Source organism: Mauremys mutica, chromosome 3 (assembly GCF_020497125.1).
Source record: "Mauremys mutica isolate MM-2020 ecotype Southern chromosome 3, ASM2049712v1, whole genome shotgun sequence".
NCBI classification, from domain to species: Eukaryota; Metazoa; Chordata; order Testudines; family Geoemydidae; genus Mauremys; species Mauremys mutica.
This window is the reverse complement of record NC_059074.1, coordinates 203,262,234-203,279,113: the sequence shown is the minus strand read 5'-3', so window position 1 is coordinate 203,279,113 and position 16,880 is coordinate 203,262,234. Positions and strand designations below refer to the sequence as shown.

At 41.0% G+C, this 16,880-nt stretch overlaps 1 protein-coding gene across 1 annotated transcript; it reads left to right on the top strand.

Moving 5' to 3' along the window:
- Positions 1-234: 234 nt before the first annotated feature.
- Positions 235-16,554, top strand: CHGB (chromogranin B). Its single transcript, XM_045008538.1, has 5 exons — positions 235-351; positions 6,210-6,253; positions 9,136-9,229; positions 11,657-13,476; positions 16,139-16,554. The coding sequence occupies exons 1-5, from the start codon at positions 303-305 to the stop codon at positions 16,220-16,222; spliced, it is 2,091 nt and encodes a 696-aa protein (XP_044864473.1). The 5' UTR covers positions 235-302; the 3' UTR covers positions 16,223-16,554.
- The last annotated feature ends 326 nt before the right edge of the window (positions 16,555-16,880 follow it).

The following is a 16,880-nucleotide window of genomic DNA, read 5'->3' as shown; positions in this document are numbered from 1 at the left end:
GTGTAGGGGGGGCTGTGTGTGGCGGGGGGTGTAGGGGGATGTAGTGTGTGGCGGGAGGTGTGGGGGGGCTGTGTGTGGCGGGGGGTGGGGAACCGGGGTCTGAGTAGCTCGGGCCCCGCCCTCCTGCCGGGGGCTTCGTGACGCAGGCTGCTGGCGGGATCGCGCCGGATTCCCCCCCCCCCCAGTCCCGCCGCCCCCGCTCCCCCTTTAAATAGCGCGGCACGGCGGCGCTGCCGGAGCAGCCTGTACAGCAGCCTGTGCCGCAGCCGCCCGCCCGCGCCCCGCGCCCCGCGCCCCGCACCATGCCGCCCTTGGCGCTGCTCAGCCTGCTGGGAGCCGCCGCGCTGGCAGGTGAGTGCCTTCAGCACCCTGGAGAGCGGGCTGCCCCCGCCCGCAGCCTGCAGCACCGGGCACCGGACAGCTCCGGGGCCCCGGCCCCGGCCCCAGCCAGACAGGGACCCCCGCTCCCGGAGCTAGAGACCCGGGTGTGAGTGTGGACCCGGCCCCTCGGGCGGCCGGTCTGTCTGGGCGATAGCTAGAGAGAAAATGTCACCCACCCGCCCCTCTATCGTGCGGGCATTATTCATGTAGCCATCCATGAATCGTACCCACCTTCAGTGGCTGTATCTACATCTCCTGTGTGCCTCATATGTACACAGAGTATATAGTGTCTATTGTGTGTACATCTATAGAGACTATTTACTGTATGCTTCTTGTATCTATACACAGACTGATGTGTGTGTGTGTTGATAGACACATAGATAGATAGCCTGAGTACTTGCAAATACAAACACGCAAATTTGATCATTTGTGGCTCAGAGTAGAAACAACCATGACTGTTTTAACTTTACTAGGCTGGACAGAAATTAGAACAGCTGAAAGTAATTAAAAATAAAAGGAAGAAATGGTCCCCCTATTGGATTTAGGAGAATACAAACAGGTAATAAGTGTCTGGAATCTTTGTCTCGCCTCCAACACCCATCCTCTTAACAGGTTTATATGTTAAGAAAAAATCATTGTCTGGGAAAAGAAATCTACTGTGTGGACTCACTTTAAAATGGTATGTGAATTAAAAGTCCAGATAGATTTTTTGAAAAACTGGTATTTGTTTTTTAGTTTATGTTAGCATACTCTTAAAAATAAATAACAAAAATATGTCCAATCAACTGATCAAAAAACCCTCTTGCTGTTGGAGGGAAATTTTACCTACATTGAGAAGGGAATGTTTTGTCCTGGAGGATTACGCCATCTGTTGAGATTTTGTCGTCGTTTCTATCTACCCCACTTTAATTATTTAGATTGAGCCTGGATGGTGGCACTTTGCCTCCTTACTGTAACTAATGGATCATTTGAAATCAATGGATGGATTTATTTGCTGCAACTGTCACACAGACCTGAATTCTGGAAGAGGAAAAAAAACACGATAATTGAGTGGTTTATTTCTGTCAAATGGTCTGTGAGTTTGCATAGTCCTCTGCAAAAGCTGGACACGAAGAGCCCTGGAGGTTTAACAAGATGCTCAGAATGAATAGTATGACTATGAAGAGGTGCTTCAGCAGGCAACAGTTTCTATGTAATGGGTGTTCGCTAAATAAAAGGTGTTTCTAGAAATTTAAAGGGAAAGCATTAACAAAAATCAATATACTATTCATGGATGGTTAAACAGTAAAATTACATAGCTGGAATTCCTGTTAAATTTACAAATTAATTGTATTCATATACCCGATTTTAGAAAAGCTTTAATATGTTAAAAGTAAGGATGCAAAAACAGTGTCTTCTTGAATGGCTTTGCCAATTTAGTCTTTCATAATCTGTATTTTTATTCTGTATTCTGCTTCTATTCATTTGGGATCTGATTCTGCTACCCTTACTCTCACTGTGTAGTACCCAACTCCTCCACTATTCCCATTGATTTCAATGGGACTCATCACAGAGTAAGGCACTACTCAGGCTAAGGACCTTTTCACTGTAGTGCTCGGTAATCTTCCTTCCCTGCCTGTTAACTGTATAATTAGTGCTAAGGATCATTTTTTTAAAAACATCTTGTATGATGATGTCTGAAAGTCTAATTTTATGCAAAATAAGTTAATTAGAAAGCAACTGGCAAAATATAATAGCTGATTTTAGGTAATAGAGATTTTTGTTCACATTGTTTTGAATTCACAGGTTTTTATATTAAACTTAACTCAAGCAATTTACATGAGCTATATAACTAAAACCAAAATGAGTATTTACTTATACATACTACCTAATTTCATTTAAAGGCTACCAGTGCATTTCTGGGATATTATTATTTCAGGTTTAAATACACTAAGAGGCATCAAATGGAAAGCAGAGTAAACCCAGCTCTAGAAGTGCAATAATTTCACAAAATGAACTCTCTCAAGTGTCTTGTTACTATAATAATGCAGAAATGAAAAAGGAAGAGATAAATGCGTACATATAGGGCCTGATCCAAAAAGCCCGCTGAAGTCCATCGGAGTTGTTCCATTGCTTCAGGCCTTTATTGTTCATTTTTATTTGGCTGTGACATCACTGCCAACACTATGTATATGCAATTTCTTATCTTGACTATATAGCTTTCAAAAGTCACAGGGGTAAGTAAACTATAGGATTGGCAAGCCTATTTTTTTAAATGACTAATTCCTGCATCCTCCTGAATTTTATTTTCATTCCTTCCAAACTTGGACTTCTATGATCTTTGTTAAAAAATAATTTTTGCTGAAATGTCCATTTCAGTCAGAGATTGTGCTGTCGTGAGTTATCAGCACTGATGAAATTTTGAAACAGTGATCTATTGGAGAATCTACATGGCTACACCAAAACAATAATAAATTGATGCAAGTAAAACTAATGCTGACTTATTGCTTACTTTTTCAAATGTGGTGAGCACCTGTAGTTCTCATGCTTTTAGTGGTATTTGTGATCATGCAACACTTTTGAAAATCAGGCCATCTGGTTTTCGTGGCCTAAACATATTTGATACAGGAGGGGAAAATGTTCATATGATGTCTGCCAGGTAGGTATCAAAAATAAAGTTAAGACAGTGTTTAAATATAGGGGTTTCTTTTCTGTACGCTTCCTGGTTTTGTTCCCACTTTATCAAGCTAAAGCTGTATACACAATAGAAAAAACATATGGGGCAGATTCACTGCCTTGCTCCAATCCTTTGTGCTGTTGAGGCAGTGAAAACATCTACGTCTCCCAAGCAGCTACAGAACCAGTGCAGAAAGTTCCTACATGCACCCATTGCAGGATGACTATATAGCCAGAGTGCCATACTCCAGCTGTCCCCAGCTGGCAGCCAGTCCCTTGGGACTCTTGCCAGCTGGCACAAGTTAGAGCAATCTATAGCAGGGAAGAACAGAGCAGATTGGCTGCCCGATGGCTTCCCCTTCTGTTGCTTGGAGTGGATCTTCGCTACAGCAGAGAATCTGCCTCATATATATTTTCCAGCTCTCATGTGAATTTGATATTCATTTTATTCCCCTATGGAAGACTAATATGACACTTGTCCAATATTCAATATTTCTCCTGACGTTATGATGGCCTCACACCTCTTATTGGCCTTGGAATGTCATCTTTCATCATCAGACAAATGCTGCTTGAGGAACATTTATCTGCCCGTGAAGAGCCTGACTCTTGGAGAAACTGGAGTTTTGGAATGACAGAATGGCACAGCGCTGTTTTGATTCCTATATTAACATAATACCCAAGAAACTGCATAGAGTTAGGATTGTTAATATTTTAAAGTGATCAAGGGAGGAAGAAATTTTATATTCTGTGTCTTACCAAATTAAACATGTGTCAGTCAGATGGGGTGCTCTGTGGCTGGATCATTAGAAAGAACACAAAACAGCAGCAGGCAATAGTTTATTCACGTTTGTGCAGCAAACTTTGCAAGTGCTCCTATGTTTTCTGATGGAATGAGTCACATCAACTCAAAGATGAGAAGAGGCTATGAGCTCGGCCATCCCCTCAGTTTACACATGATGAGAGGGGAAGCGCCACCTCCATTACACTGTTCTTCCCAAACTGGGATCCAGGGACGACCCTACACAGGGACCTCAAGCACAGGAGCCTCTACTGTACTTACTGTGTGTGGAAGGGGAAAAATGATGTGCTCTTAAGGGATAAGTTTTAACAGGAATTTGAAAGCTGCCACATACCCTGCAGGACATTATATGGTGCCACATTTTCTGTTCTCTCTCTCTCAGAGAGAGTTTCTGCAACAGGTCACTGAGTGTAAGACTGAGGATGCAGGTAGGATAGATTCCAGCACCATCAGTACTGTAGTTACTTGGTATGTTATTTCTTCCTGTTACTTAAATAAATAACCTGCTTCAGACAGCCCCAAATACTAATGGTGGAGGAGCTTTAAACAGCACCCTCACCTGCACACCAGCTGGAGTTCTGCTAGAAATGATTAGGTAGGGACTTATTACAGTTTGGAGGTGCATTAACTGCCTCTGGGTCCCCTCTAGGACTTCAACGCTGCAGCCATAGGGGAAAACAAGCTTAGGGTAGCACATCTGCTATATCCACGCTGCTGGATGTCAAAGGTAGGCCATTGGAGCTACAGAGATTCAGTCATTTGTGAAACAGGCTCCTGACTCTACCAACCCACATACCAAGGGGCTGGAAGGTTTTGCTCCCAGTTGACAATGCAATACCACAAACTCCTCTCTACTGAGTGGATGAGGTCACAGAATTTTGCTGGTTCTTTGTGAGAGGGAGCAGACTGGCTCAGTTTTCTCTTTAGTCTGCTTTATTGTGCCTATCTTCTAAATCCCACCAGTCATAAAGAAGGCAACAGTTGAATGTGATCTTTATTTGCATAACTGTACACACTATGGTGAGGCAAAGGCACAGAGACCATTTTCACTCCAAAGCCCCTTTCTTCTGCATAGTTATGTCTGGCTGGCCACCTTATCTAATTCAATTTCTGAAAAAACCCATAGAGTCCCATTCATGTGATTCAACAAGGTTTATTATTGGACAGTAACAATGCTCGTTAAGCAGTAAAAGAGCCTACTGTAGCACTAATGCATGAAATAGAGTAAAAATGATCTATTCACACTCAGCAGCTCCCTCCCAAATGTAAACAGCTTGGGACAGAGTCACTAACGCTAGTGCAGGGAGGTGTTAATTTTATCTCCCTGGTGCTAGCTGGAGGGGGTGTGGGGGTGGGGGAAGAGTGTGGAATTCTGTACTTCCCTCCCTTGGGAGTTAGCTCCCCTCCAGGGTTCCATTTCATAGGAGGCTGCTAAGAAGAAGCTTTGCTGGATTAGCCCATCTCCATGCCATCTTGCCATGCTTTCCCCCCCAACAAGTGCCTCACAGTGTTCAAGCTTCACTGGACCTCTAGAGGTCCCAGTTGGAGCGGGTATGATGGCTGCTTTCCATTCTCAAGGTTGGGCTTCTGATCCCACTCAGAGCTTTGAGAGTCTCCCCAGTAGACCTTCTGCACCCTACCAAGAAGTTGCAGTAGAAGCTGAGTGAATATGGGCTGTTAGAGTGATCACATCTACATGAGCTAACTCACTATACAGCTCTTTACTTGGCCCCCGCATGATCAGAATGTTTCCTTCTTATGCTAGAAATATCCACAGCAGCCACAAAAATAACATGTGGGTTGAAATGTGTTGCTGAACTACTAGAATGTAGACCTGAGCTTCAAACATTAATTAAAGCACACAAAGCCCCTGGGAGAAAGCTATTCGACAAATGGTTTCAGAGTAGCAGCCGTGTTAGTCTGTATCCGCAAAAAGAACAGGAGTAAAGACAAGAGGCTCCTAACTATTAAAGAGCTGCAGCTCACGAAAGCTCATGCTAAAATAAATTTGTTAGTCTTTAAGGTGCCACAAATACTCCTGTTCTTGTTACAAATGGGCATCTCTCAGAAACTAAATCACTTATCCAGAGTCACATAATCACTCAGGAGCAGACAATGGAATAGAACCCAAGAGTCTAGATTCCAGTTTCCTGTTCTCTAATGCCAGCCCACAACCCAGGCCAGCAGTTACTTGAGATAGGTATTGTCTCTTGAATAAAAGTATAATATAAAATAACTCTGGGCTGCACCTGCAAACCCCTCATCAAGCAAACAGCCCATTCAAGGTCAATTTTCCCAATGACTCTTGTCAGTGAAATTAACGGTGGCCTTTGTGTTGTATGAATCCATGATATTGTAAACTTTCCCCTTCCAGGTATCAGTTCCATGCCAATGGAAAAAGACCATGTTGAAGAAATGGTGAGTAGCCGTATCCCATAAAGTGTTGTATTTAGAAAGTTTCAATCAAAATACTCTCTACCAATTTTCAAAAGCACTTAAGTGACATAGGCAACTAAATCCCATCAGCTTTCAATAGGTTCCTTAAACCCAGAGTGTTAAAAGATATTTAGGCACCGCTGCACTCAGTGTTGCAATGCCTAACTGACTGAGGAGCCTAAATCTCCTTTGCAAAATGGATTTAAGTGCTTAGAAGCCTAAATCCCATTGTCAATAGGATTTTGGCTCCTAAGTGCTGAAATCCCTTCATGAAATTGTTTGCAACACCTGACTGAGGATCCTAACAAAAGTGTTGAAATCCCTTCAGATAATTAGAAGCCAAAATCCTATTGACAATTAATGGGATTTAGGCCCCTGAGTGCCTAAATCCATTCTGAAAATGAGTTTTAGGCTCCTCAATCTGTTAGATGTTGCAACACTGAGCTCAGCAATGCTTAAGTACCTTTAAAAAGCTGGGCCTCACTTTTGAAAATGGGACTTGGGCACTTTTGAAAATTTTATCTTTTTTGTCTGCCTGAAAAATTATCTGAAATATTCATTTGAATAAAACCAAAATGTGGTTGGATCACAAAGAGCGAGGTCACAAATTTGAAGACATTTATAAGTGTAGCATTGATGTATGGGTGAAATAAGGAAGACTGGTTACGGATTCTATGAGGAAATCCTCATGTTTTTTCCAGGAAAGATCTGAAGGTAATCTGAGCTCAAGTGATACATTTTATTTATCTGGTGCTCTCATCATCAGCACCTTAGCCACTACTCTGTTCCCACTGGTTTATTTCTGACAGTCCATGGTGCTGAGCAGCTTCAAGCAGCTGAGAGTATTTAAAAAGAAGCAATTTGTTGCAAAAAAATTTTCTTCTATCTTCACAATCAACCCCCCAAAATTACATTGTCCTAAGGCCCAGGATGGGTAATAGTTCTGTCTTAACCCAATGAGAGATTTGTGGTTGTGAATTATGAGACCTCTGGAGCTTTAACTATTAATAAGCCAGAAGTCCTGTATGTTTTGTTATTAGCTCCAGAAAGCTCTTAAAATTACATTACATTGTTATGTAGGGAAAAAGCTATTTTAGACTGTTTTTAGATTTTTTTTTATTTTTACATTTTAGTAGTTAATAATTTTCCTTTCCTTCAGAGGACTATACAGTTGAACTCTTTCTACTAAGTGTCAGGCATTATAGAACAGACTTGGGAAAAACAAGAGACTCTATATCACATTTCTGAAATAGCTGGCTATAAAACATGTGGCATATCCAGAATATATAAATGGTGTGATCCGATTTATTGGCAATCCTGAGCCATGTGGTCACCCCAAACTCAGCCAATAAAGCCTTTATACCACACCACATCCTTGCGCATACTCTGCAATGCAAAAGCCAGGAAAAAGATGTTACAACGTTCTGGTTTTTTTTCAAGTTATTTTGTCTAAAGGCTCCTGTTTAACACCATGTGTTGTTTATGACAGTACTTTGCACTTCTATGGAATATTTACTGTATGGAACTCTACAATGAGTGGATGCCTCCCAGGCATTCCCTCGTGGCCCCAGTGCAGCTCTGCAAGTTGCCCCTCGCCTCAATTTCCTTTTTAAGTCCCTAGTTACTCCATGGAAGCTTATCTTCTAGTCCACACATAGTTTATTAATAAAACAGTTGAAGCCTCCCGAAACATAATCCATATCACCCCAGTGCAAGCAGACTCTCAAACTCACATCCTCTGGGTCATTGACATAACACATAGCACATTCTGACACCTTCCATCACACCTGGACTGTCAGTCCTCCTTTGTCCCTCTGCCAGGACAGCAACTGCAGCTCTTCCTGCTGGGGTGCAACCCCACTCTTCCTAAGGGGAACCCCCCCAGACTCTTTGCTGGGAGTATTGTTGGCAGGGAAGCATTCTGTACTCCCCCCAGCCCTCTCATTGTTCCTCAGGGTCCAGCTCTCCAGCAAGGAGACATCAGCAAGGAAGCCCCTCTGCTGCTCCCCTTTCCTTCTGCCTTCTCTGGCCTTTAACTCCATCTCAGCGCCAGCAGGCATCTCCCTCTGCTAGTCCTCCTGCCTTCAGCTCTCCAGCCGTGACTCTGTGGCTGGGGGAGGCCAGGGAGCAAATCCCTCTTGCTACTCTTCAGCTTTAGCCCAGGAACCACTTTCTCTCTCCGGCAGCTCTCTTCTCCTGCCCTTCCTGACTGATCTTTCATAGCCTCCACTTGCTGCCCTCTTAATTGGTCCAGCCGGGAGCATGTGGACAGGAACAGGAGAGCTGAGCTCAGTTTCATTTAATGGGCCAGCTACCCCATTATGATCTCAATGTGATTTACAAATTAATTAATTATGAGTCACCTGAGGCACAGGTGATTTGTGAAGTAGAGCCCAGTATTAAAACCAGCCCTCTATTCAAACCACTGGACACATTCCTTCTCTTTTTAAAATCATTTTACCAGTAAAAATCCTAAATGTTGCTGATATTACTTATTATTTGTATGCTAATAGTGCATAGAAGTAGAGATCAGAGCCCCATTGTGCTTGGCACTGCACAGACCCATAATAAAAGGCCCACCCCTGAAGAGTCTGTTATCTAAGTAGACAAAAGGTGGGAGAAATGAACCATTATTATCCCCATTTTATCAACATGGAACTGAGGTGCAGAGAGATGAAGTGACCTGCACAAGATTACGTAGGAAGTCTCTGGTAGAGACGGGAAATGAACCCAGATGTCCTTGAGTCACAATCCAATGTTGTTATAGCTAAACATCTCTCTGATAGTGCATGATTGGACATATGCAGAATTTTTAAAAGACTTACACTTGAAATGTGCTTTTCTCCAACTCCTGCTTCTTCTAGGTAACACGATGTATAGTGGAAGTTCTCTCTACCGCTCTGTCTAAACCAAATGCTCCACCAATAAATCCTTTGTGCAAAGATATCCTGAAGAAGAGTAAGTGCAATACTAAATGAATTTGAGATGCTCATTGAATCAGTGTCATTGCTGATTAAGAGAATTTGGTAGACGTGACAATTTTATAAATACAATGACATTTTTATTATGTGTTCTCATTTTATAGGGCAGATGCATTTGCCATTTTAATTTCACATATAAGAAAAATGTCTTCAAGGTTAATAGTACTTCTTAAAATGTTATCATTTTTGTTTTTTCTGAGTTCTGAATCCAAACCATATTTTTCAAAAGTGTTATGAAAAGCCATCATTTGTTTGTTATTCCAAAATGCAAATATGAAAGGCTGTAATTTTGCAACATGAACAGTAGAATAACTTTTTTCATGGTCAGTAAAGACTCCATTCTTACTGATAAGTTATCCTTAAAGTTGAGTAATCTTTTTTTGTGTGAGCAATCCCATTGAAGTGGGACTATATGCAAGTAACGAATACTAAGAAAAGTAAAAGCCTGTTGTTGATAACGTTAGCAAAATAATGTTCAAACAGAGTGCATTCTACCCAGCACTACAAACATCTGAATATTATAAGGCATGATCCTCTTCTCATTGATTTCTATGTCAAAACTACCATGGCCTTCAACAGATCGAGGACTGGGTTAATCTAGCCTGGCCTTGAGCTGGTGGCTAACAATGGGTTAAGAATCCCAGGCCAGACAAAAGACAATGAACCAAATGCCTGATTTCCTATGCTTAACTTCTCTTGCAAAGCATGAGAAAATAGATGAATTTTTCCAGCAAGGCCTGAAGATGAACAAACTTGGACTATTTTGGACAAAATAGAGAATGCATTCCAAAATGGAGGGAGCTTGCCAGCAGCTGCTTTTTAAACCAACAAGGCTCCAGCTCGAGTGCTTTTGCTGATGACAGCTGAATCAGTGTTACACTGGAGAGAAGCGGTGTTTCAAGTAGGCAAGTACCAGCTTATCCATCCAGAAACTACTTGGCAGCCAATGCTCTTTCCAGAATCCAGAGCATTGGAGTAATGCTCCAAGGAACTGAAAATTATCCTCTCAAGTCTTGTGCTAGTAGCAATTCTCCTCAGTGTCATGGAATTTACCACAAAGAGAGAGGTATAAACTTGCTTGCATACTTTATTAATAGCTATAGTGAAATGTGGCTAAACTTAACAGTGTGGCAAACCACAGTACTCACTTTTTTGTCTTTCCAACTGATGTTTAATTACAGAAAAATAAAAAGACTGGCACTTACCTACCAAGAAAAGCAATAATAAAAGCCCACAGTTGATACTTCTCTCCGTAGAATGATAATCCACAGCCTGGCAAATGATTAGAACACAGTGATTTTCAAATACAGCTGGCACAAATTTGGCTGAGATTTTCAAAAATCAAGAGTGATTTTGAATGTCTCTGGTTTTGGGTGCCCAATTTGAAGCCCCCTAAAGCTTCCTGATTTTCATAAAGGGCTGAATGTCAAGCACGTTTAAGGAGTCTCAAGTTGGAAATCCAAAAATTGAGGCATTCAAAATCATTTGTCCTTTCTGAAAATCTTGGCCTTGAGCTACTGTATTATAGCTCTTTAAGCTGAATGTGCTTATCCTTACTACTGTATCTAAGACCCAAACTGACAGCAGGTTGGACACCTTGCATTCCATTCTTGACATCCTGTTATATAATTTCTTGTTGGCATATGTATTCGCTCTCTTCCGCTAAAGGAGAACAATTTTTGCGATGTTAGAGGATGCAATAAATGTAGACAGATCTCTTTCTAGAGCACCAAGAAACACACATGCAGTCTATACAAAGTAAGAGATTTTAAACCGTGATGTTACAATCCGCATATCTAAGATTTTGATTCTGATCTCACTCACACAGGTGTAAATCAGGAATATTTCCACTGAAGTCAATGGAGTTACACCATACCGTGTGTACATATAATACTATTACAACTGATTTCAGAATCAGGCTCTTATTTAACATTTTAGAAACACCACAGAGTGTGAGATTTAAGTCTAATAACTACAGGATCATAACTTGGTATCACTTTGGTACTCTGCATTCAAAAACCTTGAAAGATTTTTCTATTTGCTTTGAGTATGATGTTCATTCTATATACCAGTCACTTTATTTGGGCAATTTGGAATGGTCTTAGGGTGCATGAATTGGAACAATTAAGGACAGACTTTGAAAGATGGTGAGGATCAACATCTCCCATTGACTGTAATGTGAGCTAAGAGTGCTTAGTATTAGAGCTGGTTGAAAAACACTGGCTAATTAAAAGAAAAATGTATAGCAATTTTAAAATAATTTAAAAAATACATTGTATTTTTTTTTGCATAAAAGTCATTTTGACCAATTTATCAGCATCAAAAACTACTCCACTTATTCTGAATGAAGAATGTTAATGAAGAGTTGGGTTAACATTTTTAAACACAATTTTTGTTTTTGTAGGCAGCAGGCATAAAGCAGAGAAGAAAAATGAAAACGAGGAGGAGCAGCTTGAAGTGAGGCATTTGAAAGAATCATCAGAGGATGAAAAACATCAGCTTGCGAGTGTAGAGGAAGAGAGAGGTCAGAAGGAAGAAAATGAAGAGAAACACCATCATGAGGAAGATGAGAGCAGGGGAGAGGAGGAAAAACACAATGGGGATAGTCATTCTCATGAGAATAGAATCCATAAAGGAGAAAAAAAGCACCATCTGGACATAAGAGGTGAGGAAGAAGAGGATGATGATGATGAGAATAGCTATAAGAGAAATAACCACAGTGAAGAAGGAAGCAAAGAAAAGAAGCATCATGCTGAAGAGTCAGGAGAGGCAGAGCATGAGTTTCCAGACAAAAGGTCTCACTCTGTAGCTAAAAGCATGGAGGAGTTCTCTCCTGGGGATGATAAACACTCTACAGGTCATAGGCACTCTGAGGAAAAGATGCACAGCAATGAAAAGAGAAGCCATGAAAGTGAGGAAGAGGAGGAGGAGGAAGAAGAAGAGGAGGAAAGCAGCGAAAGGAATCACCATGAGTCTAAGGAACACGGTTCCTACCAGTACAGAGGGCGTGAAGAATCTGAGGAGAGTGAAGAAGCTGAGGAAGAAAAACGACGCTACAAACCAAGACATAATCACAGAAAGCACAGAGTGGGCGACTCCTCCAAAGAGAGGCGAAATCACGAGGGTGAGAAAAGGAACCCGCTTGAGGAATCCGATGAGGAAGAGAACCAATTGTGGGATAAAAAGAGCCACTACGAGAAACACCATTATGAAGAGCCAGAGCATCATCGTGAGGAGAAGAAGAATTATTATGGGAAACACAGCTCTGAAGATGTGGAGGAGAAGAGGCACGCCGGCCGCGAGAGTGGGGAGTACAGAGAGCAGCGGCATCAGAACAAGGAGAACAGTGAAGTGGAAGACAAGAGGCACCACCTTAGTGGGGAAAGCGAGGAAGAACAACATGAGAAAAAGAGACACCATGATGAACCACATGAGGCAGTGAGACATCACTATGAGGGGAGGAAACACCACAGTGAAGAGAGTGAGGAAGAGCTGAATAAGCACCATGGTCACAGCAGCAGGGATGAGAAGAGACATCATGGTGAAGGAAGACACCACCTCCACGACAGGGAAGATGAGGAGACACACAAGCTGCACAGTGGAGAGAGCAAAGGACAGTCAACAGGGCACTACAGCACTGAGGAAAGGGACAGTGAGGAGAAAAGGCACTATCCTAGCTACGACGAGTTGGACGCTGAAATAGAAAAGAGACGCGACAGTGAGGATGAGAAACAAGACAATGAGGATAGTACAGAGAAAGTGAGGTTCGGGGAGAAGGAGTATAAGAGTTACTTCCCTGCAGAAAATGAAAAAAGAGCCGCAATTCGGAACAGTCCCTTCTACCACCGCCTTCGGTGGAAAAGCAGGCACTTGGACAAAAAGGACAATGTGGGGGACCAGATTCTGGGGAGTGAACAGGAAAGTAGACCCAGCCTAAATGAGAAGAATTTCTTCCCTGAATACGACTACGACTGGTGGGAGAAAAAGCAACTTCTGGATGGTCTGAATCATGGGCACGGCGAGAAGAGAAATCTCGGAAGGCTCCACAAACTTGATATGAAAAGACAGTATGACAGGATGGATCAACTCGCCCAGCTTCTGAATTACAGGAAGAAATCGGCTGAATTTCCAGAACTGTACAATTCTGGGGAAGACCTAAAAAAGCGTCACATGATCAGCAGCAACAAGGGAAATCTCAGCCAGAGGCCTCTGACAGAAGAGGAGGTATGTGTTTATGAGTTTCTATGAAAAGAAAAGTGGCACTGATATTACTTAACAAGCTCAGACTTTAGCTCCACCTACAAAAATGGCATCAGTAGAATCTCAGAGTGAAACATCATAAAAAGTATACTGAAGTTTCATTAAGGGCCAGGTCCTCAGCTGATATAAATCAGCATGGCTTGACTGATTCAATGGACCTATGCTGATGTGCTCTTCAAGAACTACTTTTAAAAGGTACATTACACACATCCTCACAGTCTCCAAATAGCTTACTTCCCCACATCAGGACACACACAGAGAGGAGATCTAACTGGGTCTTAGATAATACAGATTGCCTTACAGACCATAACCATGAATGGCACCCAGAAGCATGCAGGTAGCAATTTACTCTTGCTGAAGATCTGGCCCTTTAAATTGTAAATTACCAACTGTTTTGTAGAGCTGGTTGAATAATACAGGGGGAAAAAATCATGGGGAAAAATATCTTGAGTTTCACATTGAGTAAAATTCTGCCGTCCATTGACTTCATGAGTGTAATGCAGAGTAGAATTTGAGACAGTTTTGTTTGAGCTGTTCAGCATGTAGTGCTCATGAACCCCATTGCTAGATTTCACAATATGCTCCAGAACTGCCATTTAAATTAATGTTCTACAGGTAAGAGCAGAATGTCAGCACACATCAGATATATACAGCTGAACTGGTGATGTGTTGCATCTACCTGATATCTTTGGCAGCAGGGAAGGAGGTAATAGGTATAATAGAATATCAGGGTTGGAAGGGACCTCAGGAGGTTATGTAGTCCAATATCCTGCTCAAAGCAGGACCAAGCCCCAGACAGATTTTTTGCCCAGTTCCCTAAATGGCCCCCCATAAGGGATTGAACTCACAACCTGGGGCTTAGCAGGCTAATGCTCAAACCACTGAGCTATCCCTCCCTGCATGCCTGGGAGTTGTGTGCACATGGAATGGAGAACAATCCTCTTAATATACAGCAGTAGATGCCTCAGAGTTTCCCTGGGAGGAATTTGATTGTATGTGTGAATTTCCATGTTGTGCCATTTATGTGTTTCACAACTGTGATCACAACAAAGATTACACTAACTTCCAACGAGCTTGCCTGGTTCTTAACCTAAATGTGTGTGATCTCAAGTGGCTAGGATTAGCAACATGTGGAATACTAGCACAGAGGTTCATAAAGAAAGTAGCTAGCATAAGACTTAAAAGCTGATGGACTTATGGTTTGGCCTCAATGCATAGAACAAGGATATTGAGGACATTCCTTGAGTGTGGTTAGTGAAGTACTCTGGTTAGTAGCAACAGGAGATTGCACATAAATTGAGGAGGGTGCTGTATGACAGACAGACAGTTGGCATGGAGTAAATCCTGTTTTTAAATTATGATAATAGTCTAATCTCCTCTACAGCCATATTTTTGCAGAATATGCCCCTTCTGTATTAGGACACATGACATACACTGTGTGTCTGGGCAATTATTGAACAGAAAGCAGTGCTGTGAGGGTCAGAGGTAGAGTGATTTCCACTATCCTATAAATGTGCACGTGCAGTGATCACTCAAACTAACCATTCACTCTAGACAACTAAATAACTTTACATCAATATTTATGGTATAAAAAGTATTTCTGACAGTAAATAGCGGGAAATACAAGGGAATCTTGCAGCCACTGCGGTACCTTTATGTATGGAAGGGAAAACTAGCAAGTCATGAGACAACTGTACATTAACTGTTTATCCATCTACCTAATCTATTTCTTTACCTTGGTACAAATACAATCTTCCACCACGGAATCTGAGTGCCTCACAGCATTTTAAAAAGGAAGAAGAAACATCAGCTACATAATAACCAGAAATTTAAAGTCATCATTAGGTCATCAAGTGCATCCTAACGCCAGTGTATATAACCCCTGTTCAGAACTCCTTACGAGAGCTGGGCAAACATTTTTGTTCATTGGCAATTTTGAAAACTGAAAAAAAAAAGTTTTTGGTCAAAACAATTTAAAAAAAATTTCAGCAAAGAGAAAACATCATTTTGGGTTGAACAAAATGTTTTGTTTTGAAAAAAATCAGAAGATTCATTTTGATAATTGACACATTTAAAAAAAATAAGATTAATGTTAGCTTTGAAGCAAAGTCATTTCAAACTGAAAAATCAAAATAGTTAATTTTGAAAATGACAATAAATCAGATTTTTTTAAAAAAATTTGGGGGGGGAGTATCAGAAATGTTTCTGAAATTATTAGTTTGGTGAAATCAACACAAATTTGAAAAACATTTTGGATTGCCAACTCTGAATTTTTCTACTAAAAAAGTTGCAGTTGAAAATTTTTTTTTCTCACCACTACTGCTTACCCCGGCAACAATACCATTGGAGTTAATGAGAGTTTTGCCTGAGTAAACAGTGCTGACTTGGGCTCTATTTAGTTCAACTAGGAATTAATTCGGGGAGTTCTATGGTTCATGTTATGTAGGAGGTCAGACTAGATGATTCACAGTGGTCCCTTCTGGCTTCATCAGCTTTGACTCTATATATAATTGAATGGAGGTGTGTTTCAGTAAACATGTCTTAGTCTCTTTTTTTTTGTAATACAAAAGAACATTTGCCTACCTGTTCCATGCCCTAAAATGATTTTGGTTTTAATGCTTCATAGGAAAAAGAGTTGGAAAATCTGGCTGCTATGGATTTGGAACTGCAGAAAATAGCTGAGAAGTTCAACGATAACAGGAGGGGATGAAGACTGTGTAGAGTGGTATATTTCAAAGCTAGGCATAGCTTTATTTACTTAAAATACCTATATTTCTTGGTAATTCACTGTCACTGAAGTGTTGTTTACCCTAAAACAGGAAATGCAGTTTACTGTCCACTGAAGTGTAGTGATTTACACAGCTAGAAATGTCTTTAATTTGCAATTATGCTATTGAGATCCAACTAGCATGAATTCTAGTACATAAACTTACATGTAAGGCAGATATTTTAATATGCTTGTGAAAATAATTGTATTAGTGTTCTTCAGAAATATATTTGTCTGAGTTTGAAATAATAAAAAACATTGATCTTGGACCAAAATCCTTCGCCTTGCTTGACTTGTTTTGGTCTAACTTTTGTGGATATTTTCAAATAACCCAGATCAGACAAACAGATCTAAATAAAACACTGAAATGTAGTTTCTGGATGTTATTTCTGAAGGTTAAAATAGAACCACATGCACATTCTCTTTGTATTCTAGGTAGCAAGAGCATGTAAAATATGCCAGAACCTTGATGGTTTGCACCAATGACTCAAATTCATTGTCAGTAAATTAGTTTTGTAAATTAGTTTCGCAAAGTTATTGTATCACCAATTGTTGTTATTTTGGCCATTTATAATGCTTAATTGTGTTAATACATGCACTG